The sequence below is a fragment of the Chiloscyllium plagiosum genome, unplaced genomic scaffold (genome assembly GCF_037043375.1).
Source record: "Chiloscyllium plagiosum isolate Xiang-an unplaced genomic scaffold, Cpla_swu_hap1 HiC_scaffold_3, whole genome shotgun sequence".
In the NCBI taxonomy this organism is placed as follows: domain Eukaryota; kingdom Metazoa; phylum Chordata; class Chondrichthyes; order Orectolobiformes; family Hemiscylliidae; genus Chiloscyllium; species Chiloscyllium plagiosum.
Window position 1 is genome coordinate 4,424,806 of NW_028270141.1, and position 19,191 is coordinate 4,443,996.

General features: G+C 42.8%; 1 protein-coding gene across 4 annotated transcripts in view; it reads right to left on the reverse strand.

Moving 5' to 3' along the window:
- Positions 1-19,191, reverse strand: part of otofa (otoferlin a) — a 436,145-nt gene that overhangs the window by 390,883 nt on the left and 26,071 nt on the right. For all 4 annotated transcript variants that reach the window (XM_087977131.1, XM_087977125.1, XM_087977118.1 and 1 more), the window contains exon 2: positions 10,889-10,947. In XM_087977131.1, coding sequence (XP_087833257.1) covers positions 10,889-10,947 — 59 coding nt within the window. The remainder of the gene's footprint in view (positions 1-10,888; positions 10,948-19,191) is intronic.

Here is a 19,191-nt window from a genome sequence, read left to right on the forward strand (position 1 = left end):
GTAATTCATTTAAACAACTGGCTACAGATGATCTTTACCCAAGATCTGCACATATTAAAAATTGACTGTCACAAAGTGAACTTGTAGCTCACCTTTTATATGAACAATTGTCCTCTTCTTGTTTAAGCCATTGTCAAGATGATAAATAGCTATGCAGTGACCATGTGCTGAGGGTGAGGAATCCATAGTGAAGAACATTATTGCCTGCAAACACCAGCTGTGTCCATCTCATATTCAGATTGTTCATTCTCCTACAAAGCAGTGGGTGGCATGGTGGTCACAGCACCAGGGGCCCGGGTTCGATTCCAGCTTCGGGCGACTGTCTGTGTGGAGGTTGCACATTTTCCCTGTGTCTGTGTGGGTTTCCTCCCACACTCCAAAGATGTCAGGGTGAGGGTGAATTGGCCATGCTAAATGGCCCATAGTGTCCAAAGATGTGCAGGCTAAGTGGATTAGCCATGGGAAATGCATGGTTATAGGAACAGGGTGGAGGGGACGGGCTGGGTTGTGGTGGGATGCTCTTCAGAGGGTCAGTATGGACTCAATGGGCTGAATGGCCTGATTCCGCACTCAAGGGATTCTACGACTCTCAGTCCTCTGAGGCCTTTATGCTTCTTCAAATCTGGTCTTTTGCGATTATAATTGCTCTGTAATTGGCAGCAAGGCTGGAGCTGCCTGGATCCGAAACTCTGGAATTCCTCCCTAAATATTTTCACACCTGTCTGTCGCTCACCCCTTTTTAGATGCTCTTTAAAACGTCTTCCTGTGATGAAGCTTTTGTATCTGTCTTCATACACCTTATGTGGCTCTGGGCCAAAGTTGTAATGACTCTGTGAATTACCTTAGAATGTTTTACTATGGTAAAAAAAATGTACAATATTAACACAAGCTGTTCCTATTGGAGACTTGCTAATTATTATTAGATAAGGTTTAACCTGAGACAGCTCAAAGTGTGAAAGATTTTGTGCAAGCAAGGAACTGGGTGCAAGTAGCAGAATGGATAGCCATGGATATCTGAATGAATGTAAAAGATAAATCAGGTTGTACAGTTAAAGATACTTACTCAGACTCAAGTTGGGAAGTATATTCAATGGGGAACAGAACTTGGGCCCTGTTGGTAATTTATGAACATGATTTGGGCTGGGGAAATCAGAAGTACAGTTTCCAAATTTGCAGCCAATTGAAGATATAACTGATACTGAAACAGACTGCAGCAAAATACGAGAATAGGTGATTGAATGTAACAAAAGCTGAAGAATTTCAAGATTGCTTTGGGCGAGATGATCCACTTTGAAAGGCCAAAGATACTTCAGGAAATAAGAGTGTAAAAAGAATAGAACAGCAATGAGACTGTTATAATTATCAATGCAAGTAATGTGGCTATAAACGTGCAATCAATGACCTTGGGTTAAGCAAATTGAAAAGGAGAGAAGTTATATTGAAATTGTCTTGAACGATGGCTGGGTATAGCTGGAGTATTGTGCGTCCACATTACAAACAAAAATAGAGGCACTAGCCAAGTGCAAAAATATTTTCAAATCTGATCCCAGATTGGAAAGTTACAATTATCAGGAAAAACACAACACTGTAAGGAAGGCTGGAGTGTAGCTTAATAGAGGTCTTTAAAATTATAATAGGGTTTGTTTGAAAGGTAGACAGAGAACAGATGTTTGCATTTGTGGGTGAATCTAAAACTGAGAGTCACAAAGAAAAGCTAGTCACTAATTATTTCCATAAACCAGTTAGAATGGGGAACCTGTTACCATATGGTAGTTGAGATGTTTACTAGAGATTTATTTAATGGGAAGCTAGATCGGTGCTGTCATGTTGATGATAATGGTCTAATAATCAATCGCTCAGAGATTAATTAATGCCGAGGTTAATTTATTTAAGACAGCAAACACATTACAAGCTATGAAACAGATATTGCAGCAAACCCACTGATTTTTTTTTGCATGTGAATTGTGTAGACACATAGCAGACTAACTGCCAGCTGAATCACAGTATAGTTTATATACAGCACATGAGTCCCTAAAGGTGAAATCTCATAAAGGCAAGGTAGATGGAAAACATGACGAAGAAAGGAGTGTGTGCCGATGAGGTTGGATAATTCAGATGGGAAGAAGTTGTTCGGAGAGTAAACACTAAAACCAGTAGTTTGGCCCACTGATCTGTCTCTGCTGTAAATTCAATGTAATATTATGTGGTCAGCACTTGGTTTTTAGTGCTCCTGACTTTCATGGATTAGGTGCAATCACTGGATATACTTCTTGACTGAATAATAATTGATGTCCATGCTGGTGCATAATCTGATGATCATGTGAATGCTGATACACTTCAAAACACAAAAGAAAGTGCAATTACAGCCAGCACATTTGGGGATGGAGAATTTTATTTACTCAGGTCATTGATGCAGCATGTCAAGTTCCATGAGGCTTGGATTTTTGGCTTCAGAACTCCTTAGAGGTAACTGAAAGTCTTACTTTAGAATCTGAAAATAGACAGTAACTATTGGAAGGTAATTGGAATACAGGGCCTGTGATTTTTCAGCCTTTAACATCAATGGACATGATGTTGCAGATGAAGCATCTATGATGTTGGAAAGCCTCCTTGCTGCAGATGACACCCGGCCAAGGGCTCAACCTTCAGAGGATTTGACTGCCCCGTTTAAAGTTTTCTTCAAGGATTGAGGTTAATGGTGAGAGGGGAAAGATTTAAAAGGGATCTAAGGGACAACTTTTTCACACAGAAGGTGGTGTGTGTATGGAATGAGCTGCCAGCAGAAGTGGTGGAGGCTGGTACAATTGCAACATTTAAAAGGCATCTGCATGTGTACATGAATAGGAAGGGTTTAAAGAGATATGGGCCAAATGCTGGCAAATGGGACTAGATTAATTTAGGATATCTGGTCAGCATGGATGAGTTGGACCAAAGGATCTGTTTCTGTACTGTACACTCTATGACTGTAAGTGTTGAAAGAAAAATAAACAGATACTTTGTCTGTAGATTTATATGATTTTAAAAGTAATTGTCTTCAGTTGAAGTCTGCACTCTGTTTGCTAGCTATAACTGGAGCAAGCAAACTTCATCTGTTACATCATCCTGAGGGTGTGAAGAATTATGTTGACAACCAATTTAGAATTGTTAATTGGGCTCACAATGTGCTGCACTTCTGCTACTGGTAGCTGCATATATTAATATCCAGGGTCAGACATTCCCTGGTTCAGTTCTCAGGCAATGCCTTGACCAATCAGAAGGATCTTGCCGTGTTTAAAATTGAAACAAATCATGGCAGTTAACTGTCAATCAGCATTAATCGCAGCTTCCTCCTTGGTAACTGATGAAGAGTCATATTGGACTGGAAATGTTAACTCTGTTTCTCTCTCCACAGATGCAGCCAGATTGACTGAGTTTCTCCAACATTTACTGTTTTTATTTCAGATCTCCAGCACCCACATTATTTTGCTTTTCTCCTCTTAAACAGGAAATGCAATCTTGTAGGAGCAGAGTTATTAGCACAGAGGAGGTCACTCAGCCCACTGGGCTTGCATTGTTTCTTTTAGAAAAATCATCCAGTTCATCAAATTCACGGACTCTTCCTCACACCCAACATTAACTATTTATCCAAAACCTTTTCAAAATCTGGTATTAAACCTGGCTCCAACTCCTTATAATCAGAGGCCATCGAAATATCTTTAATTTCTCATTATGTTTCCTATTGTTTAAATTTAGCCCAACAAATGCTATTTATTTATAATGATGTGATGGTGCTGGTGTTGGACTGGGGTTTACAAAGTTAAACATCACACAACACCAGGTTATAGTCCAACAGGTTTAATTGGAAGCACTAGCTTTCAGAGCGCTGCTCCTTTGTCAGGTGGCTAATCACTAGTTACCTGATAACGGAGCAGCGCTCCAAAAGCTAGGGTTACCAAATAAACCTGTTGGACGAATAACCTGATGTTGTGTGATATTTATTGATATGCATAGCATTCCAGTTAAGAACACTTTTCATTTTCTTCCTCTCTTACGTCTCACTTCCTTTATTTATAAAATGCAATTGATGTTTATTTTCAGACTTGATGAAGGAACAAAGACTGAAAAATCAGCTTGTCCATTCCCTCTGCATATCATGGCTGACCTGGTTAGAATGGGTGCTGGAAAGCCAGTCTGAGAAAGAACAAACTGGAATAATAGACCACATAGCCAAAGAGAGAGTTCCTCAGTTCTCAGATGCAGCACGAGAGTTCCCATTGCAGTAGGTGGAAAGGGGGGCGAGAGGTCAAAGGCTAAGAGATAGACCAATCCTGAATGTCAGGGCATTTCAAAAGTACTGATGCACTAACTACACAGTAGTTGCTTGGGAAGTTTAAACTTCTAAAGGGCAATTAGTTGGCATTTGGAACCTCTGAAAGCTTCCTCAAATCTAAGTTAACGTCAGGGATTTCAGAAGGCGCTAACTCCTGGTTAGCAGGAAAGATTAGAACATAGAACATAGAACATAGAAGAATACAGCGCAGTACAGGCCCTTTGGCCCTCGATGTTGCGCCGATCCAAGCCCACCTAACCTATACTAACCCACTATCCTCCATATACCTATCCAATGCCTGCTTAAATGCCCATAAAGAGGGAGAGTCCACCACTGCTACTGGCAGGGCATTCCATGAACTTACGACTCGCTGAGTGAAGAACCTACCCCTAACTTCAGTCCTATATCTACCCCCCCTTAATTTAAAGCTATGCCCCCTTGTAATACCCGACTCCATACGCGGGAAAAGGTTCACACTGTCAACCCTATCTAACCCCCTAATCATCTTGTACACCTCAATCAAGTCACCCCTAAACCTTCTTTTCTCGAATGAAAACAGCCCCAAGTGTCTCAGTCTTTCCTCATACGATCTTCCTTCCATACCAGGCAACATCCTGGTAAACCTCCTCTGCACCCGTTCCAGTGGCTCCACGTCCTTCCTATAGTATGGCGACCAAAACTGCACACAATATTCCAGATGCGGCCGCACCAGAGTCTTATACAACTGCATCATGACCTCAGGACTCCGGAACTCAATTCCTCTACCAATAAAAGCCAGTACGCCATATGTCTTCCTCACCGCACTATTTACCTGGGTGGCAACTTTCAGAGATCTGTGTACATGGACACCAAGATCCCTCTGCTCATCCACACTACCAAGTATCCGACCATTAGCCCAGTACCCCATCTTTTTGTTATTCTTCCCAAAGTGAATCACCTCACACTTAGCTACATTGAATTCCATTTGCCACCTTTCTGCCCAGCTCTGCAGCTTCTCTATATCCTGCTGTAACCTGCCACATCCTTCCTCACTGTCAACAACTCCTCCGACTTTCGTATCATCCGCAAACTTGCTCACCCAACCTTCTAACCCCTCTTCCAGGTCATTTATAAAAATGACAAACAGCAATGGTCCCAAAACAGATCCTTGCGGAACACCGCTAGTGACGGCACTCCATGAAGAAACCTTGCCATCAACTACTACCCTCTGTCTTCTTCCATCCAGCCAATTCCTAATCCAAACCTCCAACTCACCCTCAATGCCATATCTCCGTATTTTCTGCAGTAGCCTACCATGGGGAACCTTATCAAACGCCTTACTAAAATCCATATATACCACATCTACCGCTTTCCCCTCATCAACCTCCTTCGTCACCTTTTCAAAGAATTCAATAAGGTTTGTGAGGCACGACCTGCCCTTCACAAAACCATGCTGACTATCCTTGATCACATTATTCCTATCCAGATGTGCATAAATCCTATCCCTTACAATTCTCTCTAAGACTTTGCCCACAACAGAAGTGAGACTCACCGGCCTATAGTTACTAGGGTTATCCCTACTCCCCTTTTTGAACAAGGGAACCACATTTGCTATCCTCCAGTCTTCTGGCACTACTCCTGTAGACAAAGAGGACATAAAAATCAAGGCCAATGGCTCTGCAATCTCCTCCCTTGCTTCCCAGAGAATCCTAGGATAAATGCCATCAGGCCCAGGGGACTTATCTATTTTCACCTTTTCCAGGATTTCCAACACCATATTAATGTGATTAAATTCTGCTCTAACCCTTAAATCTAAAATAGAAATAAAAGAATAGTACACTTCTGACTTTTCGGGGAAATTGGATGAATACGTAAATGCTTGTCATGAATTTATTAAATCTGTGGGTTATTTGAAGCAGTAAAACACATTCTAAGTTATAAAGCAGACATGACAGCAAACCAAATGTTCTCTGTGAATGTGCAGCTTACAGATCGACAGCAGACTAACTGCCAGGCAGAGTCTACATGCAGCACGCAGAGTCCTTCAAAAGGCACAATAAGCACACAACACTCCCATCCTTGTCACTGACTCTCTAAGAAACATGGAGAAAGTGAAGACTGAAGATGCTGGAGATCAGAGCTTAAAAATGTGTTGCTGGCAAAGCGCAGCAGGTCAGGCAGCATCCAAGGAACAGGAGAATCGACGTTTCGGGCATAAACCCTTCTTCAGGAATGAGGAGGGTGTGCCAAGCAGGCTAAGATAAAAGGTAGGGAGGAGGGACTTGAGGGAGGGGCGTTGGGAATGCGATAGGTGGAAGGAGGTTAAGGTGAGGGTGATAGGTCGGAGAGGGGGTGGGGGCGGAGAGGTCGGGAAGAAGATTGCAGGTCAAGAAGGTGGTGCTGAGTCCGAGGGTTGGAACTGAGATAAGGTGGGGAGAGGGGAAATTAGGAAACTGGAGAAATTGGCATTCATCCCTTGTGGTTGTAGTGTTCCTAGGTGGAAGATGAGGCGCTCTTCCTCCAGGAGTCATGTTGCTATGGTCTGGCGATAGAGGAGGCCAAGGACCTGCATGTCCTTGAAGGAGTGGGGGGGGGGGGGGGGGAAGTTAAAGTGTTCCGCCACGGGGCAGTTGGGTTGGTTGGTGCGGGTGTCCCAGAGGTGTTCTCTGAAATGTTCTGCAAGTAGGCGGCCTGTCTCCCCAATGTAGAGGAGGCCACATTAGGTGCAGCGGATGCAGTAAATGATGTGTGTGGAGGTGCAGGTGAATTTGTGACGGATATGGAAGGATCCCTTGGGGCCTAGGAGGGAAGTGAGGGGGGAGGTGTGGGCCCACCCCTATCAGCATTCTGGAAAGACCACTCCCTCCGTGACTCCCTCGTCAGATCCACACCCCCCACCAACCCAACCTCCACTCCCGGCACCTTCCCCTGCAACCGCAAGAAATGCAAAACTTACGCCCACACCTCCCCCCTCACTTCCCTCCAAGCCCCTAAGGGATCCTTCTATATCCATCACAAATTCACCTGCACCTCCACACACATCATTTACTGCATCCGCTGCACCCGATGTAGCCTCCTATACATTGGGGAGACAGGCCACCTACTTGCGGAACGTTTCAGAGAACACCTCTGGGACACCCGCACCAACCAACCCAACCGACCCATGGCTGAACACTTTAATTTCCCCTCCCACTCTGCCAAGGACATGCAGGTCCTTGGCCTCCTCCATCGCCAGACCATAGCAACATGACTCCTGGAGGAAGAGCGCCTCATCTTCCGTCTTCGAACCCTCCAACCACAAGAGATGAATGCAGATTTCTCGGGCTTTCTCATTTCTCCTCCCCCCACCTTATCTCAGTCCCAACCCTCGGACTCAGCATCGCCTTCTTGACCTGCAATCTTCTTCCCAACCTCTCTGCCCCCACCCCCTCTCCAGCCTATCACCCTCACCTTAACCTCCTTCCACCTATCGTATTCTCAACGCTCCTCCCCCAAGTCCCTCCTCCCTACCTTTTATCTTAGCCTGCTTGGCACACCCTCCTCATTCCTGAAGAAGGGCTTATGCCCAAAACGTCGATTCTCTAAGAAACATGAACCACTATACCCTCTCACCCATTTATCTGCCACCCTATCCCCTCTCTCACCTAGCACCAGCTCTAGCCCTAGCCAAACACTTTGAGAGACTTTGCCAGAGAAAGTGACAACCCACCTTCCCTGCACAGAGAAGGATTTGCAGACCATTACTGGGATTTATTAGCCATCTCAGAATTTATTGAAGTGGATTGGAAGTACGTCTGCCTGAATTTCCAGAGGCTGTCTAAGAAGACAGAGAGTGTGAGGGGATTGTCCAGCTGCCGAGCACTGATCTCTGACTAACCAGAGAGTTGTGATGCTTTTTTCCCTAGGGTAGGCAGTCTGTGGTATTGACAGGTTGGCAGCTTGCCTTCATGTTCTTCCCCCTTCCAGCTTCATAGCAGGCAGCAGGGAGCAAGTGGAATAATGGAAGGACAATAACACTATATCCTGGGATTGCTGTATGAAGTCATAGTGAGATGTGCTTCCGAATGACTGAGAGGAACAAGCCCTGCTCCTGCAGGCGCAGGACAGGGATTGCCATGACTGCAGACTGAGAAATTCAAGTGGCAACTTACTGTTCTGCAGAGACAAAACCATAAACTGTTGGAAAAGCTCAGCAGGTCTGGCAGCAGAAATCAGCATTAATGTTTTGGGTCCAGTGACCCTTCCTCAGAACAGAACACTTCCTGTTCTATAGAAAATTGGATATACAAGTAATGTCCCTGGGATCTTACTTAAACTTTGAAAGTGGGGAAGTAGAAGAGGTTTTTAATGCATTCTTTCACCCCTTTAAGTTGGATAAAAATCAGGTAGGTATTGTGATGAGAATCTGATTTATTCTGATACATTTCTATCAAGCTACGGACATCAATAATCAATCCAATTTGTACCGACCATACAGATGGTCTACAATTGTTGTCTCTGTGTTGTACATTTGTGGAGGTATTGTCAGTTGTTTCAAAAATATAGAGTTTTAGTGCATTGAAAAAGGAAAGAAATGATGGAAGTGTGCCAGGGAGAGTAAGAGAACAGGGAGGGTGACAGTATCCATTGTCAACACCAAAATTATTAAACATTCTATTTTTGATGACATTTTTCATTCATGAAATGAATGGTTATTGGCCAGCAATATTGTCGGATGGTGTATATATATATATATATATATATATATAAAATATAGGTTTTTGGTAAATTTCTTCACTTGCCAAAGAGGAACCACAAATAAAAGTCTCATACTCTACTACGTATGCCATGTTAAAGTCTATTTTTGGCATTGTTGGGAGAGACATGTGTCTTCACTTATCCATGTATAGTAAATAAAAATTTACTCAGGGCATATTAAAAAAAAGCTCTTTGGTCCTAAACATAATGGAAACTGCAATTCTGAGACTGGATGGCAGGTTAATTTAAAAATATGGCAACTGTTGCAATTATCTTCCAAGATGAAAGCATAGACACTGGAACAGCCCTTAGACATTCACACACAAAAATATATTGCCAATGTCCTTGAAAGTCAGTTCAAACAAAGATAATATAATGCTACTTTCCTCCAAATGTTATTGAGTCTTGAATTCAGTAACTCTTTACGAGGAAGGCCTGAAATTAGTAATGTTTCATTAACCTAGTGGTTTTAAACTTTGGTTCTGTACAACTGCTGAGCAGATGTTACAGTAGTTACTTGGTCCTTTGTTCAAAATGGATGCTCATCCCGTATCACTGTGGGAGAGTGGAGCAATTCAGGATGTGAATGTCCATGAACAACGACATTTGAACCCAATTAAAAACATAATGAACAAACTGAGGATACTGGAAATCAGAAGCAAAAGCAGAAATTGCTGGAAAAGCTCAGTAGGTCTGGCAGCATCTGTGGAGAGAAATCAGAGTTAACGTTTCAGGTTCAATGACCCTTCCTCAGAACTGATGGTAGCTTGGAAAAGGTTGTTTTTTAGGCAGAGGACAGGGTGGGGAGAGGAGGTAAGGAGTAAACAATAGGCAGAGATAGAGCCCAGACAGAGAAGAATAGTTAGAGAGACAAAGGAGTGGATCCACTCAAACCCATTTGCACACATTACTTTTGTTGTGAAATCCTTCAGTTGTAGCCTTATTGAACCTGCTAGGGGCTGTTTTTCAGATTAAAGGATATTCTCTACTTCTGAATCATGAAGCAAACGTGTACTTACACTAATTGTAGGGTGGTTTGGAACAAAATCACATACTTTTCTCCTTACTTGTATGCAAAAACAAATAAAATTTTAGGTCTCCTTGTTATTTCTCGCACACCTGTGTGAAATGGTATACACTTCGAAACTGTGGCATCAGACTTTGTTCTTCCTACACAAACACACCATTAAATATCGATACAAACACCACACATAAGATCAGTGGAAGCTGGGCTGATACAGCACTTACAAGTCGTTAATCTTTTAAAAAAAAATCAAACTTTATTATATCAATTTTCAAATATAAGGCATGAAATTGAATATTTTAAGAGTTTAGTCATCTCTGTTTGACAGGTGCTAGTGAACAAAAAGCCTTGAACATAAGCAAGCTCTCCTTTCAGAAATAAATGTATCCTTTCTCCATATTCTGATTGTTTAATCTCAATTTCTTTGACACAGTGCATAACAGAAGCCCCTGAAACTACTCATTAACTATAGTTATCCTTGATCATTACAGTAAAACCTTTCAGAGTCCACATAATTGAATAAAAACTCCAGAGGGTATTTTAATTCCACTTATCAATAAAATTGTGCAGAAATACTGTAAAGAGTCTTGCATAACAACAAAATAGTCCAGCATCATTTCAGTTACTACGGCAATATACCTTATGAGATTTAAATAGATTCTAAGCACTGATGGCCACTGGCTAAAATTATTTGAAACTTTTGTGCGCACAGTGTGAAGAATTGAGCCATTGTAGTGCATTTGAATCTAATATCAGGAAGAAAGCATGTCCTTTTCCAGATCTAACTTTAATGATGTTTGAACAATGAAACATTTACCAGAAACATTAAGTGATCTTACCTCATCAAATGGTGCTTCATCTTCACAGTTTTCTATAACTCTTGTATAAAATGAGAGCCCTTGAAATGTCAGAAAAATAATAAACGTCAGTCAAGAAAGAGAATTGGACCAGAATTAACTGACATTTTACAAACTGACTTCAATAATAAATATAGTTCCAATTTAAAATGCAAATTAGTCTTCCTAAACCACCCAAAAATGACTTTTAGTTGCAGCTTGTTGCTGTACATTTTAAGCAAATTAAGTTTGGCATGTTCTCAGTGAGTCTTTAACAAAACTCCGAGTTCCTTAATCCTAGTTTCTATTTTACACATTATGTCCCTAATATTATTTTGAAAATGCTAGAACTTATTTTAAATTATAAAAGCAGGTAATGAAGAAAGAATAGAATGGAATGGTTTGAAGAAATTGTTTGAAAATTGTTCTACCAATGAAATATTAGTGGATACATTTCTGAAATGATGCATTCAGGAATGTCTCAGAGAAAGGATGGGATAAGGGACGTATAAAAATTCTAACTGAGAATGTCTTGTAAAATACGTGGCTGAAAATAGGTAGATTTGATGAGCAAATATTGGCAGGTGTTTTTCAAGGTGCCCTGACTCTTGAGCTGTGGGTTAGCATGAAAGTTTCCTGTTGTGGGGAGAAATTCATTCATTCGGTTATTTTGACAAAAAGTGAATTTAATGACAAAATTTAATCTAGAATGCTCATCCCAAAAATACTATAATTGCTGCCAATTCCAAATAATAATCTGTAGACACCACAGAGAATTTATTGAAATCAGATTTAACAGAAAACAGCAGGCACTAACTATTTTTCCATTCATTCATGAGATGTGGGCCAGAAAATATCACATATCCCTAGTTGCCCTTGAGCAGGTCATGGTGAGTTGCCTTCTGAAACAGCTATAGTCAATCTGCTGTAGGGAGACCCCATAGGATCGTAGAATTTTGAAAGAACAGTGAAAGAACATTAATAAATTTCCAACTCAGGCTGGTGGATGGCCTGGAGGGGAACTTGAAGCTGGTGGTGTTCCCATGTACCTGCTGTCCCCACCCTTCTACATGGAAGTTGGTGTTGGTTTGAAAGGTGCTTACGGAGGATCTTTGGTGAATTACTGCAGGGCATCTTGTAGATGGACTACACTGCTGCTACTGAGCGTCAGTTGTGGAGGGAGTGAGTGTTTGTGAATGTAGTACCAATCAAGTGGGCTGGTTTGCCCTGGATAGTGTCAAGTTTCTTGAGTGTTGACGGAACTGCACCCATCCAGGCAAATGGGGAGTATTCCATCTGTCTTTGAAAGCTCTAGACATGTACATGGGTAAAACATCAGGTTCTATTGGAAGCTCTGCCTCTCCTGCTGAGACTGTATATTTAAAAGGGAGCTGGGCAACTCTTCCCTCACTGAACCCCAGTGAACCTGGCATCCTGGCCCTCACCCAACCTTAGAGTTGGTTGAGAAAGGCAGATGTCAGCCCCAAAATGTAATGCCTAGTCCCTAAAGTTGCTCCTACAGGATGTGCATGTGAGCAGGAAGACTATATCCCACAGAGATGGTGAGAAGAGGCTACCCAGCTTGATAAAGACACCATAGAACATAGAACATAGAAGAATACAGCGCAATACAGGCCCTTTGGCCCTCGATGTTGCGCCGATCCAAGCCCACCTAACCTACACTAGCCCACTATCCTCCATATGCCTATCCAATGCCCACTTAAATGCCCATAAAGAGGGAGAGTCCACCATTGCTACTGGCAGGGCATTCCATGAACTCACGACTCGCTGAGTAAAGAATCTACCCCTAACATCTGTCCTATACCTACCACCCCTTAATTTAAAGCTATGCCCCCTCGTAATAGCTGACTCCATACGTGGAAAAAGGTTCTCATGGTCAACCCTATCTAAACCCCTAATCATCTTGTACACCTCTATCAAGTCACCCCTAAACCTTCTTTTCTCCAATGAAAACAGCCCCAAGTGCCTCAGCCTTTCCTCATACGATCTTCCTACCATACCAGGCAACATCCTGGTAAACCTCTTCTGCACCCGTTCCAGTGCCTCCACATCCTTCCTATAGTATGGCGACAAAACTGCACACAATACTCCAGATGCGGCCGCACCAGAGTCTTATACAACTGCAACATGACCTTAGGGCTCCGGAACTCAATTCCTCTACCAATATGCCTTCATTACCGCACTATTTACCTGGGTGGCAACTTTCAGAGATCTGTGTACATGGACACCAAGATCCCTCTGCTCATCCACACTACCAAGTATCCGACCATTAGCCCAGTACCCCATCCTTTTGTTACTCTTACCAAAGTGAATCACCTCACACTTACCTATATTGAACTCCATTTGCCACCTTTCTGCCCACTTATCTATATCCCGCTGTAACCTGACACATCCTTCCTCACTGTCAACAACTCCACCGACTTTCGTATCATCCGTAAACTTGCTCACCCAACCTTCTAGCCCCTCCTCCAGGTCATTTATAAAAATGACAAACAGCAATGGTCCCAAAACAGATCCTTGCGGAACACCGCTAGTAACGGCACTCCAAGATGAACCTTTACCATTAACTACTACCCTCTGTCTTCTTCCAGCCAGCCAATTCCTAATCCAAACCTCCAACTCACCCTCAATGCCATGCCTCCGTATTGTTTGCAGTAGCCTACCATGGGGAACCTTATCAAACGCCTTACTAAAATCCATATACACCACATCTACCGCTTTACCCTCATCTACCTCCTTAGTCACCTTCTCAAAGAAAAGAACAAGGTTTGCGAGGCACGACCTGCCCTTTACAAAACCATGCTGACTATCCTTGATCACATTATTCCTATCCAGATGTTCATAAATCCTATCCCTTACAATTCTCTCTAAGACTTTGCCCACAACAGAAGTGAGACTCACCGGCCTATAGTTACTAGGGTTATCCCTACTCCCCTTCTTGAACAAGGGAACCACATTTGCTATCCTCCAGTCTTCTGGCACTATTCCTGTAGACAACGAGGACATAAAAATCAAGGGTGAAGGTGACTGAGGCTGTCAGTGCACATTCAACACAGATGATACACAGCTGTAAGGAGATGAATGATTTCTTGTGGTCTTTCAGAATAAGGGCCACTTTCTACTAAATTCATTATGCCCCAATGACTGTGTCCTACCACAGGAACTGTGCAGCACTATCACATCAACCTTGGATATCAGGCATCCCCACCATGTGTCATGTTTATCTATGTCTCTCACTTTTACTGAATCTAAGCAGATTAGACATGGAGCAACACTGTGATCCTGCCTCTTACACATCTGCCACTGCTCACATTTCAAACAGAAAGGGATTGACAACACACACACATCACCAGCTCACTCAAAGACTCAAACGGAACAAGAGCAGCACTGCAAACATTACTTGAACATAAAAACATCAGATACATATTGTGCACTCACTACACATCATGCTTTACTCAGCTTTAATTGCTTTAGTTCGGGTCTTTATCACATGTAGCCATGTTTTATTCAAAGAACAAAGAACATTACAGCACAGGAACAGGCCTTTCGGCCCTCCAAACCTGTGCTGATCCAGATCCTCTATCAAAACCTGCCCCCTATTTTCTAAGGATCTGTATCCCTCTGCTCCCTGCCCATTCATGTATCTGTCTAGATACATCTTAAATGATGCTATCGTGCTGCCTCTATCACCTTCACTGGCAATATGTTCCAGACACCCACCTCCCTCTGCGTAAAGAACTTTCCACGCAGATCTCCCTTAAACTTTTCCCCTCTCACCTTGAACTCATGACCCTTAGTAATTGAGTCCCTCACTCTGGGAAAAAGCTTCTTGCTATCCACCCTGTCTGTACCTCTTATGCTTTTGTAGACCTCAATCAGGTCCCCCCTCAATCTCTGACTTTTTAATGAAATTAAACCAAATCTACTCAATCTCTCTTCATAGCTAGCGCCCTCCATCCCAGGCAACATCCTCGTAAACTTTCTCTGCACCCTCTCCAAAACATCCACATCCTTTCGGTAATGTGGTGACCAGAACTGTACACAGTATTCCAAATGTGGCCGAACCAAAGTCTTATACAACTGCAACATGACCTGCTAACTCTTGTACTCAATAGCCTGTCCGATGAAGGAAAAAATGCCTTCTTGACCACTCTATTGACCTGCATTGCCACCTTCAGAGTACAATGGACCTGAACACCCAGATTTCTCTGTACATCAATTTTCCTCAGGACCTTTCCTCTTACACTGGATCTTCCAAAATGCTTCACCTCGCATTTGGCCAGATTGAACTCCATCTGCCATTTCTCTGCCCAACTCTCCAATCTATCTATATTCTGCTGTATTCTTTGACAGATCCCTTCACTATCTGCTACTCCACCAATCTTCGCATCATCTGCAAACTTGCTAATCAGACCCCCTACACCTTCCTCTAGATCATTTCTGTATATCACAAGCAACAGTGGTCCCAGCCTGATCCTTGTAGAACACCAGTGGTCCCAGGTCTCCATTTTGAGAAATTCCCATCCACTAGTACTGTCCATCTCCTGCTTCCCAGCCAGTTCTCTATCCAACTAGCTAATACATCCTGGACCCCATGCAACGTCAATTTCTCCATCAGCCTACCATGGGGAACCTTCTAGTCCTTGAAGTCTATGTGTATGACATCTCCAGACCTTTCCTCGTTAATCAATTCTGTCACTTCCTCAAAGAATTAGAGTCATAGAGTCATAGAGATGTACAGCATGGAAACAGATCCTACAGTCCAACCCATCCATGCCGACCAGATATCCCAACCCAATCTAGTCCCACCTGTCAGTACCTGGCCCATATCCCTCCAAACCCTTGCTATTCATATACCCATCCAAATGCCTCTTAAATATTGCAATGGTACCAGCCTCCACCACTTCCTCTGGCAGCTCATTCCATACACGTACCACCCTCTGTGTGAAAAAGTTACCCCTTAGGTCTCTTTCATATCTTTCCCCTCTCACCCTAAACCTATGCCCTCTCGTTCTGGACTCCCCGACCCCAGGGAAAAGACTTTGTCTATTTATCCTATCCATGCCCCTCATAATTTTGTAAACCTCTATAAGATCACCCCTCAGCCTCCGACGCTCCAGAGAAAACAGCCCCAGCCTGTTCAGCCTCTCCCTATAGCTCAGATCCTCCAACCCTGGCAACATCCTTGTAAATCTTTTCTGAACCTTTTCAAGTTTCACAACATCTTTCCGATAGGAAGGAGACCAGAATTGCACACAATATTCCAACAGTGGCCTAATTAATGTCCTGTACAGCTGCAACATGACCTCCCAACTCCTGTACTCAATACTCTGACCAAAGGAAAGCATACCAAACGCCTTCTTCACTATCCTATCTACCTGCGATTCCACTTTCAAGGAGCTATGAACCTGCACTCCAGGGTCTCTTTGTTCAGCAACACTCCCTAGGACCTTACCATTAAGTGTATAAGTCCTGCTAAGACTTGCTTTCCCAAAATGCAGCACCTCGCATTTATCTGATTCTATTAAGTTGGTAAGGCATGACACAAAACCATGTTGCCTATCACGGATAAGCCCATTTTCTTCCAAATGGGAACAGATCCTATCCCTCAGTATTTTCTCCAGCAGCTTCCCTACCACTGCCGTCAAGCTCACTGGTCTATAATTACCTGGATTATCTGATTCAGAATCATTTTGATTATAGCTTCCCCCTGAACAACTTTTGACTTTCTTGGAGGGTACACAGATGATGCTAACTGTGGAGCTTCATGCCTGTACTTGTAACTATAATGTGGAGGTGCCGGTGTTGGACTGGGGTGGACAAAGTTAAAAATCTCACAACACCAGGTTATAGTCCAACAGGTTTATTTGGAAGCACTAGCTTTCGGAGCGCCGCTCCTTCATCAGTAGCAGTGGTCCGAAAGCTAGTGCTTGTGTTGGACTATAACCCTGGTGTTGTGAGATCTTTAACTTTGTTTGCTGACAAACAGTTCATGGTTTGGATGAAACACTGTTCGGCAGCCACATGTACACAGAGTGGGCCATCCTCCATAGCCCAAGACTAGTCTTCCCCTTTCCTGATGCTGACAGATATTAGATCTCTGTGCTGTTCCTGTCAATATTGCATTCTATGGTTGGAGTTCATATCTCAATGTGACCAGTGCTGTCTTCCTAATCTGCAGCCTGCAGTGGTGACACATTGGGAGGTTTAGCCTGTGTCATAATCATTGTAACTTTAAAATGCCAGGACACACACCTGTTCCCAAACTTGCTCCTGTAAATGTAATTCGAGCAAATTGAGCTTTTAATAAGTACTCCTGACAAGCTAATGAAGTTCCTAATCATGAAAGCCAAGTATAAATAAAATCTAATTCTTTCCATAGCTTTTTAATGTAATACCTTTCCTATTCGTGTACTTATCCAAATGTCTTTTAAACATTTGAACTGCACCTGCATCCACCATTTCCTCAGGCTGTTAGTTTCCACACATGAACCACCCTCTATGTGGTTACCCTTTAAGTCCTTTTTAAATCTTTCTCCTTCCATGTTAAAAATATGCCTCCTAGTTTTGAACTCCCTCACCCTAAGGATAAGATCCTGTCATGTACCTTATCTATGCCCCTCATGATTTTATAAACCTCTATAAGTTCACCCCTCAACTTTCTATTCTCCAGAGGAAAAGGTCCCTGCCTATTTTTATAACTCAAACCCTCCATTCCCAGCAACATCCTGGTAAATCTTTTCTGAACCTTCTCCAGCTTAATAACATCCTTCTTAAAACAGGGTGACCAGAACTAGACACGGTATTCCAGAAGGGGCCCCACCAATGCCCTGTACAACTTCAACATAATGTCCCAACTCCTGTACTCAAAGGTCTGAGCAATGATGGTGAGCATGCGAAAAGTCTTCTTAACCACCCTGTATACCTGTGACACAAATTTCAAAAGAATTGTGTACCCGAACCCTGAGGTGTCTCTGTTCTCCAACACGACCCAGGGCCCAAACATTAACTGGATAAGTTCTGCCCTTGTTTGTTTTACCCAAAATACAATTCCTCGCATTTATCCAAATTAAACTCCCTCTGCCACTCCTCAACCCTTTGAAGCAAAATCTCTTTGAAATCTTGGATAACCTTCTTTATTACTTACGAGGTGGAACATTTAGCATCCTGTATTTTAGATTAAACATTCAAACATTTGCCTAAAAGAATCAAGCCATCACTAAGATGTAAAGCAGCCATGATTGATCGCTTATAGCTCAACTGGAACTAATAAGTCACTGTAATAAATTACTGAGTCCTGACCCTTGACTACGACGAAGATGCAAAAGAAAAGCTCTCTTCAGATTGACTAATTCTTCATTACCATCCCATAAGAAGGGAAGATCATCCTCTGGGGTACTGTAATGCTAGGATTGGCCATGACTTGGATGAATGGAGTAGAGCCATTGGGAAATCAAACCAAATGGTGTCCTCGTGCAGACCAGTATGTTCAACATGACCACATTATAAGAAATGTCTGTCAGAGGACAATTACAAACCTACATAGAGGTATCTTAGAACATTTCTTGGATTATGTTGGTGGTGGGCAAGTTGTTGGAGGGAATCCTGAAGGACAGGATGTACATGTATTTGGAAAGGCAAGGACTGATTAGGGATAGGCAACATGGCTTTGTGCGTGGGAAATCATGTCTCACAAACTTGATTGAGTTTTTTGAAGAAGTAACAAAGAGGATTGATGACAGCAGAGTGGTAGATGTGATCTATATGGACTTCAGTAAGGTGTTCGACAAGGCACCCCATGGGAGACTGGTTAGCAACATTAGATCTCATGGAATACAGGGAGAACTCGCCATTTGGATACAGAACTGGCTCAAAGGTAGAAGACAGAGGGTGGTGGTGGAGGGTTGTTTTTCAGACTGAAGGCCTGTGACCAGTGGAGTGCCACAAGGATCGGTGCTGGGTCCTCTTTTTTTTGTCATTTACATAAATGATTTGGATGCGAGCATTAAGAAGTATTGTTAGTAAGTTTGCAGATGACACCAAAATTGGAGGTGTCGTGGACAGTGAAGAGGGTGACCTCAAATTACAACAGGATCTTGACCAGATGGGCCAATGGGCTGAGAAGTGGCAGATGGAGTTTAATTCAGATAAATGCGAGGTGCTGCATTTTGGGAAAGCAAATCTTAGCAGGACGTATACACTTAATGGTAAGGTCCTAGGGAGTGTTGCTGAACAAAGAGACCTTGGAGTGCAGGTTCATAGCTCCTTGAAAGTGGAGTTGAAGG